Source organism: Ctenopharyngodon idella, chromosome 2, assembly GCF_019924925.1.
Source record: "Ctenopharyngodon idella isolate HZGC_01 chromosome 2, HZGC01, whole genome shotgun sequence".
Classification (NCBI taxonomy): Eukaryota; Metazoa; Chordata; class Actinopteri; order Cypriniformes; family Xenocyprididae; genus Ctenopharyngodon; species Ctenopharyngodon idella.
In genome coordinates this window covers 42,034,145-42,048,568 of record NC_067221.1, presented here as the reverse complement: position 1 = coordinate 42,048,568, position 14,424 = coordinate 42,034,145, and the positions used below count along the sequence as shown (strand labels likewise).

Sequence of the window (14,424 nt, the reverse complement as noted above, 5' to 3'; positions counted from 1 at the left end):
AGGTTAATGTTGGATAGACAGTAGTATAAAGAAATATACGCATGCTTATAATTGTATTTACGAGCATATAGAAGCTACAGGAACAAACTGAATTAATTGAGCATCAAATGATGAAGATAATGCTGTTGTGAAACATTATATTAACATTCTTTGTTAAGGTTCATGAGGTGCAGCATGGATGTCATCATCAGCGTCACATGCCCCAAAGAACACACTTTCAACACACTCCTCAGAAATATACTTTATTGCTTTTACATGTCTCAAAATAAATATCCACAATTATTTCGTGTTAGAATCAATAAAATCAACAATAATAACAATATTAATGTTAAATAAAAACACTACAAACATATAATGTAATCAAGAAAAGCAAGAAGACAGATCAAAAACAGCCTGCGTTAATAATCTGAATATTGACCGGTTTGAATTCACTGAATGCGTCCGAGACCAGAAGCACTGATCTCAAGACAGAAAAGACTGAATGTTCTTCTGTGAATCACTTACACACACTGAAACCATCTGATCTTTATTTGACAGTATCATGAGTGTAAATGACAGTATGAATGATAATGTGAAGGGTTGGTGAGGTCAGGATAAGCTGCTGCTCGAGTGTCTTTGACGGATTCAGACTCCGTGTGTCCATCCGTGAATCTTTCCTCATTCTGAAGGATGAAACTCACAGATTCTCCTCTCATTCATCAATCTCCCGCTGCGCTTATGTTTCCTGGTACCTGCAGGAGAGGAATATACAAATATATACAAATTTTTATTAAAAAAATGTAGTATGTAATGAATAATATACATATATATATACAGTCAAACCAAAATGTATTCAGACCTTGAACATTTCATTCATTAATACAGTTTATTCACTATAAAAATGGTAACAAAATATGACAAGATCTCAGAGTTAAACTGTGTCAGAAAAATTAATCTTAATTATGTCAGATAACACATAAGCAAAACATGGTCAGATCAAAGTGTCTGAATAATGTTTGGTTCCACATTTTTATCAATTTTACTGGTAGTCCACTGTAGGAAGAATTTTTGGGTATAATATGTCACAGTTTACTTTATTTTGCTATCCTCGCTTACAGAAATGAACTATAGTGTCCTGAACCCACTAGTAAAAATATATCAGAAATATCAAAAATGTCTGAATAATTTTTGGTTTGACTGTATATATATACACAGACGGGGACAAAATTGTTGGTACCCTTGGTAAATGTGAAAAAAAAAAAACTGTGAAAAATAAATCTGCATTGTTGATCCTTTAGATTTTTTTTTTTTTTTTTTTAATTCACAAAAATCTAACCTTTCATTGAAGGAAAAGAATTGAAAATGGGGGAAAATCACATTATGAAATAAATATTTTTCTCCAAAACACGTTGGCCACAATTATTGGCACCCTTTTATTCAATACTTTTTGCAACCTCCTTTTGCCAAGATAACAGCTCTGAGTCGTCTCCTATAATGCCTGATGAGTTTGGAGAACACCTGACAAGAGATCAGAGATCATTCCTTCATGCAGAATCTCTCCAGATCCTTCAGATTCCCAGATCCATGTTGGAGCTTCTTCTCTTCAGTTCACTCCACTCATTTTAGGGATTTTGATGTTTGTTTTGGATCATTGTCCCGATGGAAGATCTAACCGTGGCCCATTATTGGATTTCTAGCAGAGGCGGTCAGGTTTTGATTTTTTATCTGTTAGTATTTGATAGAGTCCATGATACCATGTATCTGAAGATGTCCAGGACCTCCAGCAGAAAAATAGGCCCACAACATTAAAGATCCAGCAGTATATTTAACCGTGGGCATGGGGTACTTTTTATCCATGTGTGCACCAAACCCATCTGGTGGGTTTGCTGCCAAAAAGCTCTTTTTTTAGTTTCATCGGACCACAGAAGCCGGTCGTGATGAAGTTCCAGTCGTGTCCGACAACTGAATATGCTGGAAATTGTTTCTGGATGAGAGCAGAGGATTTTTCTTGAAACCCTCCCGAACAACTTGTGGGGATGTAAGTGCTGTTTGATCATTTCTTTAAGCTTTCTGAGACTCAAGTCTCAACTAATCTCTGCAGTTCTCCAGCTGTGATCTTTGGAGAGTCTTTGTCCACTCAAACTCTCCTCCTCACTTCACATTAGGATGATTTAGACACACGTCCTCTTCCAGGCAGATTTGTAACATCTTTAGTTGATTGGAACTTCTTAATTATTGTCCTGATGGTGGAAATGGGGATTATCAATGCTTTAGCTATTTTCTTACAGCCACTTTCTATTTTGTGAAGCTCAACAATCTTTTGCTGCACATCAGAACTATATTCTTCGGTTTTTCTCATTGTGATGAAAGATTGTGGGAATTTGGCCTTTGTGTTTCCTCATGTTTATACTCCTGTGGAACAGGAAGTTACGGCTGAACAATATCATGTTCATGATCACCCTGGTGTGCTAAAAAATGTAAATATGAATGGGAAAATACTTCAGAGATATTTTACTCATAACAATTTCTAGGGGTGCCAATAATTGTGTCCAACGTGTTTTGGAGAAAAACATTTATTTCATAATGTGATTTCCCCCCCACCTTCAATTCTTTTCCTTCAATGAAAGGTTAGATTTTTGCTAATTTTATAAATTAAAGATCAAAAGGATAAACAATGCAGATTTATTTTTACAGTCATCTTTGATTATATTTACCAAGGGTGCCAATAATTCTGACCACGTCTGTATATATATACACACATACATACAATAAAAAGAACAGTCTTATTTTATTCTTTATTTAGCACATTTAATCAAATTTTAATATATAATTTTGTATATATATATATATATATATATAATCTTATTTGTATTCATTACTTTTATTTATGACATTTATCACTGTCATTTATTCATTATAGTTAATAAATAATTGTATATCATTGTATATACATACATATATATATATATATATATATAAATCTTAAATGTATCCATTACTTCACTGATTTTGAATACAATTTTTAATTGTAGTTTGTTATTGTTGTTAAATATTGTATGTATGTAAACACAATGTAAACAATCATGCCAATAAAATACTTTAATCTGAAACTGAACTGAAATTGGAAGGTGATTTAAACTCCTTTTACACACAGAATATAGAAAGTGAAAGTTGTCTTGGGTTTCAGAATGAACGTCTAATAGAAATAAAGGCATTTTGTGATTTTCAGAAACACACAAACAGTGATGATGGGTGACTGAATGTGTGTTAAAGTTCAGAGCGTCTGAAGCCCGTGAGCAGATTCATCTCAACAGATAACGGCAGAAATGTCATCAAATCAACCGGTTCTGGCGGTTCACGTGTCTTTTATTTGTTCTCTAGAATGTTCCTGTTACACAAAATCCAAAAAAAAAAGAAGCAAAAACAAAGCAAAGAGATCATTTTGTTGCGTCTCCCTCATCCGAGACCTGAAAGGAGCGTCTTAGTATTTTTGTCTTGTTTTCCAGCACAAACATTCTTAAATCAAGAAAACGACTGAAGATATTAAGTCTTTTTAATAAGAAATTACTCACAATGAAGTGAGTTTGTGCTTAAAGCAAGAACAAATATCTGCCAATGGAGTCAGAAAAATAAACTTAATTCAAAGATTATTTTTCTGACTCTATTGGCAGATATTTGTTCTTGTTTTAAGCACAAACTCACTTCATTTTTTCATTAAACGAGACTTAATATCTTCAGCCATTTTGCTTCTCCAGTAAATGTATCTTGATTTAAGAATGTTGTGAAACCCCCTTTTGGAAGAGTGAGGAAGAAGTGAGAGAAACTGAGTGATCGACCAATCAGATTAGAGGACCGGAGAGGTTGTTATTTAGATGAACTCACTCTTTCTTCCGTGCGAACTCCGGCAGCGATCCCAGAATGCTCAGCTGCTCCTCCAGCGCCACGATCCGCAAACCGATGTAACCCGACGACAACAGGAGAAGAACCGCACTACACACACACACACACACACACACAAACATAAACAATCATCAGTACAGAGGCACATGAGAAGCGTTTATCAGATTATCACAGTCACAATCAAACATTCAAACAAACATGATGCTCAAATATGCTGTCAGCTCAGGTTATGATTATCAAACCTCAGCATCAAACCCAGCTAACATTTAAAAAACTGGACGTTCAGAGAACATTCAGAAATAATGTTTTCATAACTTAATGGGAACGTTCTTAGAACGTATTTCTGTGAGCTTAACTTAAGCTGGTTAAGACAGAGAACTGCACTACCGGTCACAAGTTTGAGGTCAATAAAACCAAAAATAAAGAAATTAATACTTTTATTCATCAAGGACACATTAAATTGATCAAAAGTGACAGTAAATGCATTCATAATGTTACAAAAGATTCTATTTTAAATAAAAGCTGAAAGTTCATTAAAGAATCCTGAAAAATAAAATGTATGATGGTTTCCACAAAAATATGGACTGTTTTCAACATTGATAATATTCATAAATGTTTCTTGATCATCAAATCATCATATTAGAATGATTTCTGAAGGATCATGTGACACTGAAGACTGGAGTAATGATGCTGAAAATTCAGCTTTGATCAGACTAGTGCTGCTGCAGTTCACTTAACGGCCACCGGTGTCGCTAATAACAAGGGTTTCTGAATGCTACATAAAGCCCTTTTAAATTGTAATTGTTAAAATTTCCAAAGATCAGCATTCTCCACTAAAAGTGATTGGGCAGACCAAATTGAAACTTTGAGAGCTGGTAGTACTCACACCGTCTACAACGTCACCAAGGCCCGCCCCGATCGGCCTGACGGGGGCGCTACAGCAGTAAAAAGTACAAGATGGCTCGTAACTCCTGAACTGTTAGGTGAAATTTTCAGGCATTTCGGATTTTTTGAAAAACCTACTTTTGCGAACTAGTAATAGGTTTTTGGCCCGATCAAAACCAAACCAGTGAAGCGAGATTCTTTGGAGTCTGATTGTCAATAATTATCAAAAAAAAGTTGAAATTTCCATTCACGGTCTCTAAGGGCCACCAAAACGTTCAAAGTGGGCGGAGCCATTTTACTAAAATGGCTATAACTCGTGATCGGAATGAAATATTTTCACCAAACTTGGCACACCTATGTAAGAGCTCATTCTGTGGTCGTGTGAAAAATGGTGTGGCGACTGGCCACTTGGTGGCGCTATAACAGGAAAAAATTTATGAAAACAGCTATAACTACTTCATCATTAGTCCGATTGACTTGAAAATTGGCATGCAGTGTCTTTGTCCAAGGTGCAATGACTGTCTATGAGGACATTGACGTATCTCAAAAAACATGGCCGCCATTGGCCAATGAAATTTGAGCAGCTATCAGACGAGGTTAACGTCGGATACGAAACTTACTAGGCCTGTTTGACTCAAGGCCCTGGAGGCCTGTGAGAAATTCAAAAGAAATCGGCCACCGGGGGGGCGCCTTTGCGTTTTTCACGTGCGTACGCCCACAACATTCATACCACATGGTGGAACTCCTCATTCTAAGACCGCCGCTGTCCATCAAATCATTCGTTAAATATTGGAGATTATTTCAAAACACAACTTTGGCAAACTAGTCATAGATTTTTGGACTGTTAAAAAACTTTATAAACCATATATTTCCTATGATAAATTGCCTGTATTTGCTGTAAATGGTCTTTTCCATCCATTATCAAGATGATTACAGGCTTGCTAAATAAAACATTATACCTTTTTACGCATGTGCTTAAAGGCCTTAAAGTGCTTGAAGCCCGATAATTGCTGCTTGCAGCTATATTATTTCATGGTTTTTACTGTATTTTTGACTAAATAAATGCAGCATTGGTGAGCAGAAGAGACTTGTTTTAAAAAAATCTGAATTAATCCAAATGATCGAACAATAGTGTAAGTGCTGTGATGATGTTCAGGTCTATCTGTGTGACCATCAGCCTCTTAACATCAGATTATCACGTTCACACTGTCCGGATCGACCGCATGCCATCTCACAGCGATCTCACAGCAATCTGAACAAGTGTCACATCTTTTATTCTCTTTATTTCATTGTTCAAACGTCAAAGCGTTCATTTCATTCTGTTTGAATGTTTCTGTAGGAGAACACTGAAAGAAGTGCTTCAGAGGTTGTGTCTGATTCTTCAGCGTCTCAAGGCTGATTCGCACTGAATGATGGGTAATAACACTTCATACTCACAGGATCAGATAGAAGAACAGGAGTTTGTTGAGGCTCTGCCTGTCGTTGGACGCTCTGACCTTCTCTGTTACCCAGGAGGCCACTAGTTAGAGAACACATCAACATCACTGCCAGCAAACATGAATGCTTTACACTAACATTCAAACGTTTGGAATCGTAATCATACAACCACTAGAGCAGAAAGAATGAATCTGCTCTGCTTCTAGATGGTTGATCAGACAAAAATAGACCAGCAATAAACCGGCTGTCAGCGTGTAAATGTATAAACGTTCACCTGTGTTGTGTTGCTCTGGCGTGTTGCTCTTTCTGCCGGTGTTGTCGTGTGGCGTCGAGGTATTTCGAACTGCTGCTGTTAACACAACAAGAATCAGTTTATAGTCTTGATTCTTCATTTTATATAGAAAAATTAACACATAAAATAAGAGTAGAGCAATTCAGCTTTGATGCATGACGACGTGCCGCTAACGTTCAGTGTGAACACATGTTACAGATTAAATCAGACTCACCGTGGAGCGTTAGAGAGTCTCTGAGAGACTCTTCGTTCAAAGGAATCAAGTATTTCTCGTGATTCTCCTCTATACTCGAATGGCTGGAGATCTATCAGAGGACGCGACAAATCAAACAAAAGCTATTAAATGAGTATACGCATGCAAACACAAGAGCAGGAAAGAGTCGTTCAGGAAAAAGCGTTCTAAAGCATCAGTTCATTCTTACTCTGTCAAATTCCATATCAGGAGTGTTTTCTGTGGAGGATTTCCTGCTGATGGTCTCAGTCTAACAGCAAACAGAGTGAGTCTCACTTTAGATTGACGAAACACACTTAAAAATCATTTTAGAAATGAAGCACAAACCTGCAGTTGCGGACAGAGTGACAGGAGCAGCTTGAAACACGATTCTCGATTCCGCAAAGACACGAACAGGTACTGAAACACAAACAGGAACATCAGAAGGAAACAGACCGTGAATAGCTGTGATTTCCATCAGTAGCAACATGTCAACAGATACCATGAAGCAAATCGTGAATCTGTTTTTGTGCTTGATATTAACCTGTTGCCCATCTTTTTGAGCAGATCTGAACTTAAATGGTTGTAATTGATGGAATACAGAGCTACGGTTGGTCTATTTTTAAAGAAGAAGTGAAAGCGTTTCCTTAAAAAGTCATAAATGAACTGTACTAAACATTTTTTATTTTGTACAAAATATATATTTTACTGCTATAAAATCAAAGCCATATGTCTAATCAAATTATGTCCCAAATTTGAAGTTGATATCACAAAAACTGAGCCACAAAAAGGTTTTTTTAAATGGTTTTCATAGGATGAATTGTAAGTGTTTTTTGAATTGTACCTAATCTATGATTATTACTAAAATATGTGATGGGGAAAAGGCAATAAAAAAAGGAGTAAAGAGGTCAGTCAGTCATGTGATCTTTGATACCTTGTGTCCGTCGTTGGTGATGACAGCGACCGCATTGGGAACGATCTTAGCTGTGTGTTTCTTCTTTATCATTTGAACGCTGGACACGTGGATCATCACCTACAGCAAAACAAACACATTGACACATCTGTCTGAACAGGAAACGTTCTCTCAACGTTAACAGAATGTTCATTCAAAGTTATCTGGTGTTTAATAATGTTCTCAAAACGTTAGCACAAAAATATTATTTATACATCATTCATTAGACGTTCGTCTAATGTTTCCTAAATATTACTACTTGTTTCAGAATGTCAAGATAACATTTAAAAGTAACGTTCCCATATTTGAAGAATGATACAGTGGAATGTTCCTTTAAAGGGGCTATATGTACGAAGTTTCGTTTATTAATCACTTTTTCATTGCCAATGTGTGAACAGCATTTAACGAAACTTAAAAAAACGAGACCTTCCCCGACTTCCTTGTTTATGAAAGCCTGTGACTGAATTTTATGTGAAGGACTCGGGTCGTTTTTGCCGGGAAAATCGAAAGGATGTGACGGTTACGCTCCCGAGAGCGTCTCTTCAGTTCAATGACACATGAAAGGAATGATTATAACGAAAGAGCCGTTCTGTGCTGTAATGTCAATGTGTCATGCAAAGAAAATGAATTAATTCAAACTATACTCTCACAAAACCAGATCTATATAGTCTATACAGTCTCGAATATATTTTATAATCAAACTATCATAATTTTAATTACCTGCCGGTGAATCGCAGAGCTCGTGCAAACATATCCACATCGATACGATCAAATGCTTTAACGGCTGTTTTCTCACCGCTGTCATTTTTGTTGTGTTTATTTTGTTGAGAGGAAAGCGCGCGGAATTCAAATATTCATCTAACCGTCGTTCTCAGCAGCGTGGACGGCGTCGGGATGTTCGCTAACAGTATTACTGCAAAGGTAGGCCTATTTCCAACTTATTTTTTACTTCTAATCAAAGAACAAAAGAGAACTTGGCCGTGAGTATATCGTGGCCATGAATCGCGTTCAGTCTCTTGTGCGTTACGTGCTGCTATAGTTCACTTAACGGCCACAGGTATCGCTAATAACAAGGTTTCTGAATTCTACATAGCCCCTTTAAACGTTCGCATTACCAAGAAAAACTTTAAAAACTGGATGTTTTGAACGTTCAGACAACATTCAGAATGTTTTCATAACTTAACTTTTCAAAACATTCCTAGAATATATATATGCAGGTTTTCTGTCTTTTACAAGCTGTAACTGTTCTTTAGAAGACGTTTGAGTTCTCAGATTCATCTCACCTTGGTTTCCTTCAGCAACACAGACGAGTGGAAGCAGATGTGGTGATGGGACACATACATCTTACCATGGTAAATCACCTCCTTATGCAGAGCACAGGTGAACACTGAGACAGGACACATAAAATCAGATCGTTTCAAACCGTGAAATCTTTTTTGGGTTAGACATTGTTGAGATCTCTTCTGACACATATGAGAAGCAGGAGACTATAACTGAGATGTGATCGAGATCTCACTGGAACACTCACCGTGTTCCAAATCCTCCGTCTCTGGAACATCAGGGAAGAGTTTGTGGAAGGTTTTATTGTGGTTCTTGAAACTCTGAGCAAAAGAACAGAATGTTAAGATAATCGTGTTCATGTACTCACGAGGAGATTCTGCGATGAAGAATAAACTTACATTATGAACGCTGGATCCGTCAGGCCGATTCAAACCCTCCTCCTCGATTATCATGGATCTGATGGACAGGAGATCAGGACACATTCTCATAATAAACATGAGGAAACCAACGAACAAGATCAGGGTCATGCTACTGGACACTTGGTTAGGATTGTAAAAGTGTTGTGTTAGTGTTAAGGCCCGTTCACACCAAGGATGATAACTTTTGAATGTTCTAGTAGTAACATTTTTAAAAAAACGTCCAACTCGTTTCAGGAAAATGTGTTCCATTAACTATATACTAAATAATGTTTTTGTTCTAACGTTTTGAGAACATTATTAAAGACCAGATAACTTTGAAAAAACATTCTATTAATGTTACTGGAAGAATGTTTGTTCATAACTTTGAGAGAACCTTGCCAGAACGTTCCCTGTTCGCTGCCGGTCTTTTCGCCAGATTAAATAGGTCACTAGCTAACTTGAAAGGGCAAGTCACAGTGTAATTGTGTGAACGTTCAGATGATCACCTGCGTACGACGCTGCCGTTGTGCTCCAGGGACTCCGGATGCGTCTCGTCTGGATTCTGAAAGCTTCTGCTTTCTGAAGACCTTCTCAACATGCTGCACTTGGGCTTGGCTGTGATTCCACCGATCTCCAGCTGATATCTGAAGCACACCAACAAACATCTACACTCACATACCCTCCAAAATATGACACAATCATCCACAACTGCACATTTTCCCACAGTTACAGTGAAGCAGAACATCATTTCACGGCTGGTTTATGTTACTACGCAGTGAGAGTTAGTGCCTGTCACGCATCACACGTGTAAAAATGAAAGTGAAAAGCTGAAAATACTTTCACATTATATAATTTGATATGTAATCGATGAAAGTTCCTCTCTTCTGTTTGTCCTGTGTAGTACAACCAGGTGATCGTCATTAGACTAATTAAATGAACTCTCAATGTGTTTGTTACTCACACCCTGACGAAGGCAATACCAGCCGCAACGCGTGGATGTGCAGTCTGTATTTTTAAGATTTAGCCAAGATGAAATAAAGGCTTATTAAAGTAGTTTTTTACATGATTCAAGTGCCTTGAATTAACCATAAGTATACTTTCACATTTGTTTGATATCTGATGTTTGGTTTCAGCAGCGTTCAACAAATTACAGAAAGTTCACTTAATGTGAATCAAATAAGATTAATATTAATATTTTATAATTTCAGTCATTATACTGTTACTAATGGCATACAATTAGTATAGTTTGTTACTGTTTCTGAAATAAGTCTTTTGTCACTAAATTCAGAGGCTTTACTAAATTAAAAAAAAGTGCCAAACAAGTTCAGAATGCAAATGGATGACAGATGAGCCGTCAGCAAGAATTTCAGAAGCCAAAGTTGATTAGAATTCTGTATTTACCATCAGAGACGAAACAGTGGCGGCGATCAAACAAAGTTATTTAGTAGAATGAAATTAAATCCCAAATGAAACATGTTTGCTTTAAGAGCCGGAGCAGGTTTTAACAAGCTTTAACAAGACATACATAAACTTCTGAGTTTCTAAACCTTGTGTACGTTACCTCATATACTGTCTCCAGAGAAACTCACTGACAACATCTCACCTCCATCAGCTCTACTAAAATGACACTAAACCACAGTCGCTCGAGCTTCTCTAAGGTCATACGTGAATTGAAAAGGATTAGACCGAAGTCACTGACACTTGCTGAACTGGTTTCTGCTCTGATCCACTCTAATGAGCCTCTATGGAAACTCGATTAACACGCCTACGTTCACTCATGCAAACAGCACAAAGACAATGAGAACGTGGACAGCAGATGAAGAAAACAATGCACTTGAAACAACCATGTTTAAAACACTTAACTGCATCTTCAAATAAATGATCTGATTATTAATATTTACAATTATTTACACAATCCTAAAATCTATTAGATAATCAAAATAGGCTTCACTGCTTGATAATGTGGCACATAAATAAGAAATAGGTATGAAGATTAATTCTTTGTTCTACTAAAACTTCAGCAAATGATAATTGAAAAAGCTTTACACTCAGAACATGTTGAACATCAACATCAAGAGGTCAAACTACATATAATAAGCTTGTTATGGGATTTAAGCCTTTTAATAATAATAATAATAATGCTTCAAAAAAACATCATATTCATGGAAAACAAAAGGATGTTGCATCCAAATCAGCAACTGTCACCCAAAACAGACGTGTTAATACATGAATGCTGCTGAACTGCTGCCAGTGACACTGAGAAATGTAATTGGTTAATGTGACGTGTGAATGTGAACTGTAGCCAGAGGGCTCGTCTTTTACTGTGGTAATGATTTCACTGTGTTAAAAAGGAACACATGTTCTTCCGTCTGTGTAAAGCACTTTCAGTTACTGCAGTGTGTGAAATGAACTATAATAAACACACACAGACACTGTTGCTCAAAAAGTTTGGAATAATTAAGATTTTTTATGTTTTGAAAGTCTCTTCTGCTCACCAAGGCCACATTTATTTGATCAAAAATACAGTAAAAACTGTTAAATATTATTACAATTTGAAATAAATACAAAGTTCTGTCATGAAACTCTAGATGGCGCAGGCTGATCTAGGTCCTTAACCCAATCACATCATTCTCTATAGGGTTCAGCCAATGAGCTCGCTGCTCAACCTTCAAATACTTACCTATCGCTTGCGTTAACAGTTTGCAGAACACTTTCAGAAACCCTCCACCTTCCCCAGCTCCACCTGTATAGATCTGCTACGGGGTAATTCATGTGTGCTTGTACAGCAGCAGCATGTCTTGTTTGTTCACAGCAGTGTGGCGTGTGTGTATTGGCAGTAGCAAGTTTTGTACTTGATCTGCCGCAGCAGCTATAACCAACAGAAGCAACAATAACCGCAGCAGCAACAGCTGTAATCAACAACAGCAGCAATAACAGCAGTAGCAGCTATAATCAACAGCAGCCGCAGCTATAATAAAACCAGCAGCAGCAATAACCAAAAGCAGCAGAAGCAACAGCATCAGCAGCAGCTATAATCAACAGCAGCAGCAGCTATAATCAACAGCAGCTATAATCAACAGCAGCTATAATCCACAGCAGCGGCTATGATCAAAAGCAGCAGCAACAGCATCAGCAGCAGCTATAATCCACAGCAGCAGCAGCTATAATCAACAGCAGCAGCAATTACAGCATCAGCAGCAGCAGCTATAATCAACAGCAGCAATAACAGTAGCAGCAGCTATAATCAAAAGCAGCAGCAGCAATAATCAACAGCAGCCGCAGCTATAATAAAACCAGCAGCAGCAATAATCAAAAGCAGCAGCAGCATCAGCAGCAGCTATAATCAACAGCAGCAATAACAGCAGCAGCAGCTATAATAAAACCAGCAGCAGCTATAATCAAAAGCAGCAGCAGCAACAGCATCAGCAGCAAAGCAGATCAAATTCCGCCAAGACAAATTAATACTGTCATATCTATTACCATGCCAAACCCTCCAAGAGTTGTCATGACAGAACTATACACCAAATACAACAAATTTCTCCCAAACAATTGTTTTTTAGCATAGTAGGTCATTCATACCACGTAATATTAGAATAGGGACCCCTTAGTTTCAACACAATTACAGTATAAATAATTTGTAATTTTCCAGGTTGTTACCCCTTTATTACTTAAATGTTGCATATTGTTCCCTTATACCTACAGATACGTACTGTATAAGTACACTATTATTATGAAAAGGTACACTGTAAATTTGGTTTATTTACACTGTAAATTGTAGGTTGTAATCTAAAGCATTACGTAATTGTTTTATATGTGAATATATTGTAAAATGTCATTTATTCCTGTGTTCAAAGCTGAATTTTCAGCATTTTGCTGCATAAATATTCTGTAACATTACAAATGTCTTTACTATGACTTTTGAACAATTTAATGCAGCCTTGATGAATAAAAATCTTACTGACCCCAAACTTTTGAAAAGTAGAATATACAGTTGCAAGAAAAAGTATGTGAACCACTTGAAGAATCTGTGAAAATGTGCAAAATTTTAACAAAATAAGGGAGATAATACAAAATGCATGTTATTTTTTATTTAGTACTGTCCTGAGTAAGATATTTTACATAAAAGATGTTTACATATAATCAACAAGACAAAAAAAATAGCTGAATTTATTAAAATGACCCAGTTCAAAAGTTTGTGAACCATTGATTCTTAATACTGTGTGTGGTTACCTGATGATCCACGACTGTTTGTTTGTTTTGTGATGTTGTTCATGAGTCTCTTGTTTGTCCTGAGCAGTTAAACTGAGCTCTGTTCTTCAGAAAAATCCTCCAGCTCCCAAAAATCCTTCAGTTTTCCAGCATCTTTTGCATATTTGAGCCCTTTACAGCAGTGACTATATGATTTTGAGATCCGTCTTTTCACACTGAGGACAACTGAGGGACTCAAACACAACTATTAAAAAAGATTCAAACATTCACTGATGCTCCAGAAGGAAACACAATGCATTAAGAGTCGGGGGTGAAAACTTTTGAACAGGATGAAGAGGTCCAAATTTTTCTTATTTCGCTTGAATATAATTTTTCTTCATTTAGTACTGCCCTTCGGAAGCAACAGAAAATACCTGCATGTTTCCCGGAAGACAAATTAAATACAATATTCCTTGATCTTCAAATTCAAAAAGTTTTCACCCCCCGACTCTTAATGCATCATGTTTTTTTCTGGAGCATCAGTGAATGTTTGAACCTTTTTTATTAGTTGTGTTTGAGTCCCTCAGTCGTCCTCAGTGTGAAAAGATGGATCTCAAAATCATATAGTCACTGCTGTAAAGGGCTCAAATATGCAACAAATGCTGGAAAACTGAAGAATCTGCAGGACCTGGAGGATTTTTCTGAAGAACAGAGCTCAGTTTAACTGCTCAGGACAAACAAGAGACTCATGAACAACCATCACACAACAAACAAACAGTCGTAGATCATCCAGGTAACCACACACAGTGTTAAGAATCAATGGTTCACAAACTTTTGAATGGGGTTATTTAATAAATTCAGCTATTTTTTTTGTCTTGTTGATTATATGTAAACATCTTTT

General features: G+C 36.9%; 1 protein-coding gene across 5 annotated transcripts in view; it reads right to left on the bottom strand.

Moving 5' to 3' along the window:
• Positions 1 to 228: 228 nt before the first annotated feature.
• LOC127496635 (GRAM domain-containing protein 2B-like) overlaps positions 229 to 14,424 on the bottom strand; it is a 36,202-nt gene continuing 22,006 nt past the window's right edge. For 3 of the 5 annotated variants that reach the window (XM_051864298.1, XM_051864307.1, XM_051864272.1), the window contains exons 2-13: positions 9,842 to 9,979; positions 9,336 to 9,393; positions 9,185 to 9,257; positions 8,940 to 9,043; positions 7,639 to 7,737; positions 7,053 to 7,124; positions 6,916 to 6,975; positions 6,708 to 6,798; positions 6,476 to 6,550; positions 6,202 to 6,283; positions 3,862 to 3,969; positions 229 to 731 (exon numbers count right to left, since the gene is read on the bottom strand). In XM_051864298.1, coding sequence (XP_051720258.1) covers positions 716 to 731; positions 3,862 to 3,969; positions 6,202 to 6,283; positions 6,476 to 6,550; positions 6,708 to 6,798; positions 6,916 to 6,975; positions 7,053 to 7,124; positions 7,639 to 7,737; positions 8,940 to 9,043; positions 9,185 to 9,257; positions 9,336 to 9,393; positions 9,842 to 9,933 — 930 coding nt within the window. In that variant the 5' untranslated portion in view covers positions 9,934 to 9,979 and the 3' untranslated portion in view covers positions 229 to 715. Of the gene's footprint in view, positions 732 to 3,861; positions 3,970 to 6,201; positions 6,284 to 6,475; positions 6,551 to 6,707; positions 6,799 to 6,915; positions 6,976 to 7,052; positions 7,125 to 7,638; positions 7,738 to 8,939; positions 9,044 to 9,184; positions 9,258 to 9,335; positions 9,394 to 9,841; positions 9,980 to 10,896; positions 11,326 to 14,424 lie in introns of those variants that run through there. The other 2 variants (XM_051864288.1, XM_051864279.1) reach the window with 2 other exon arrangements.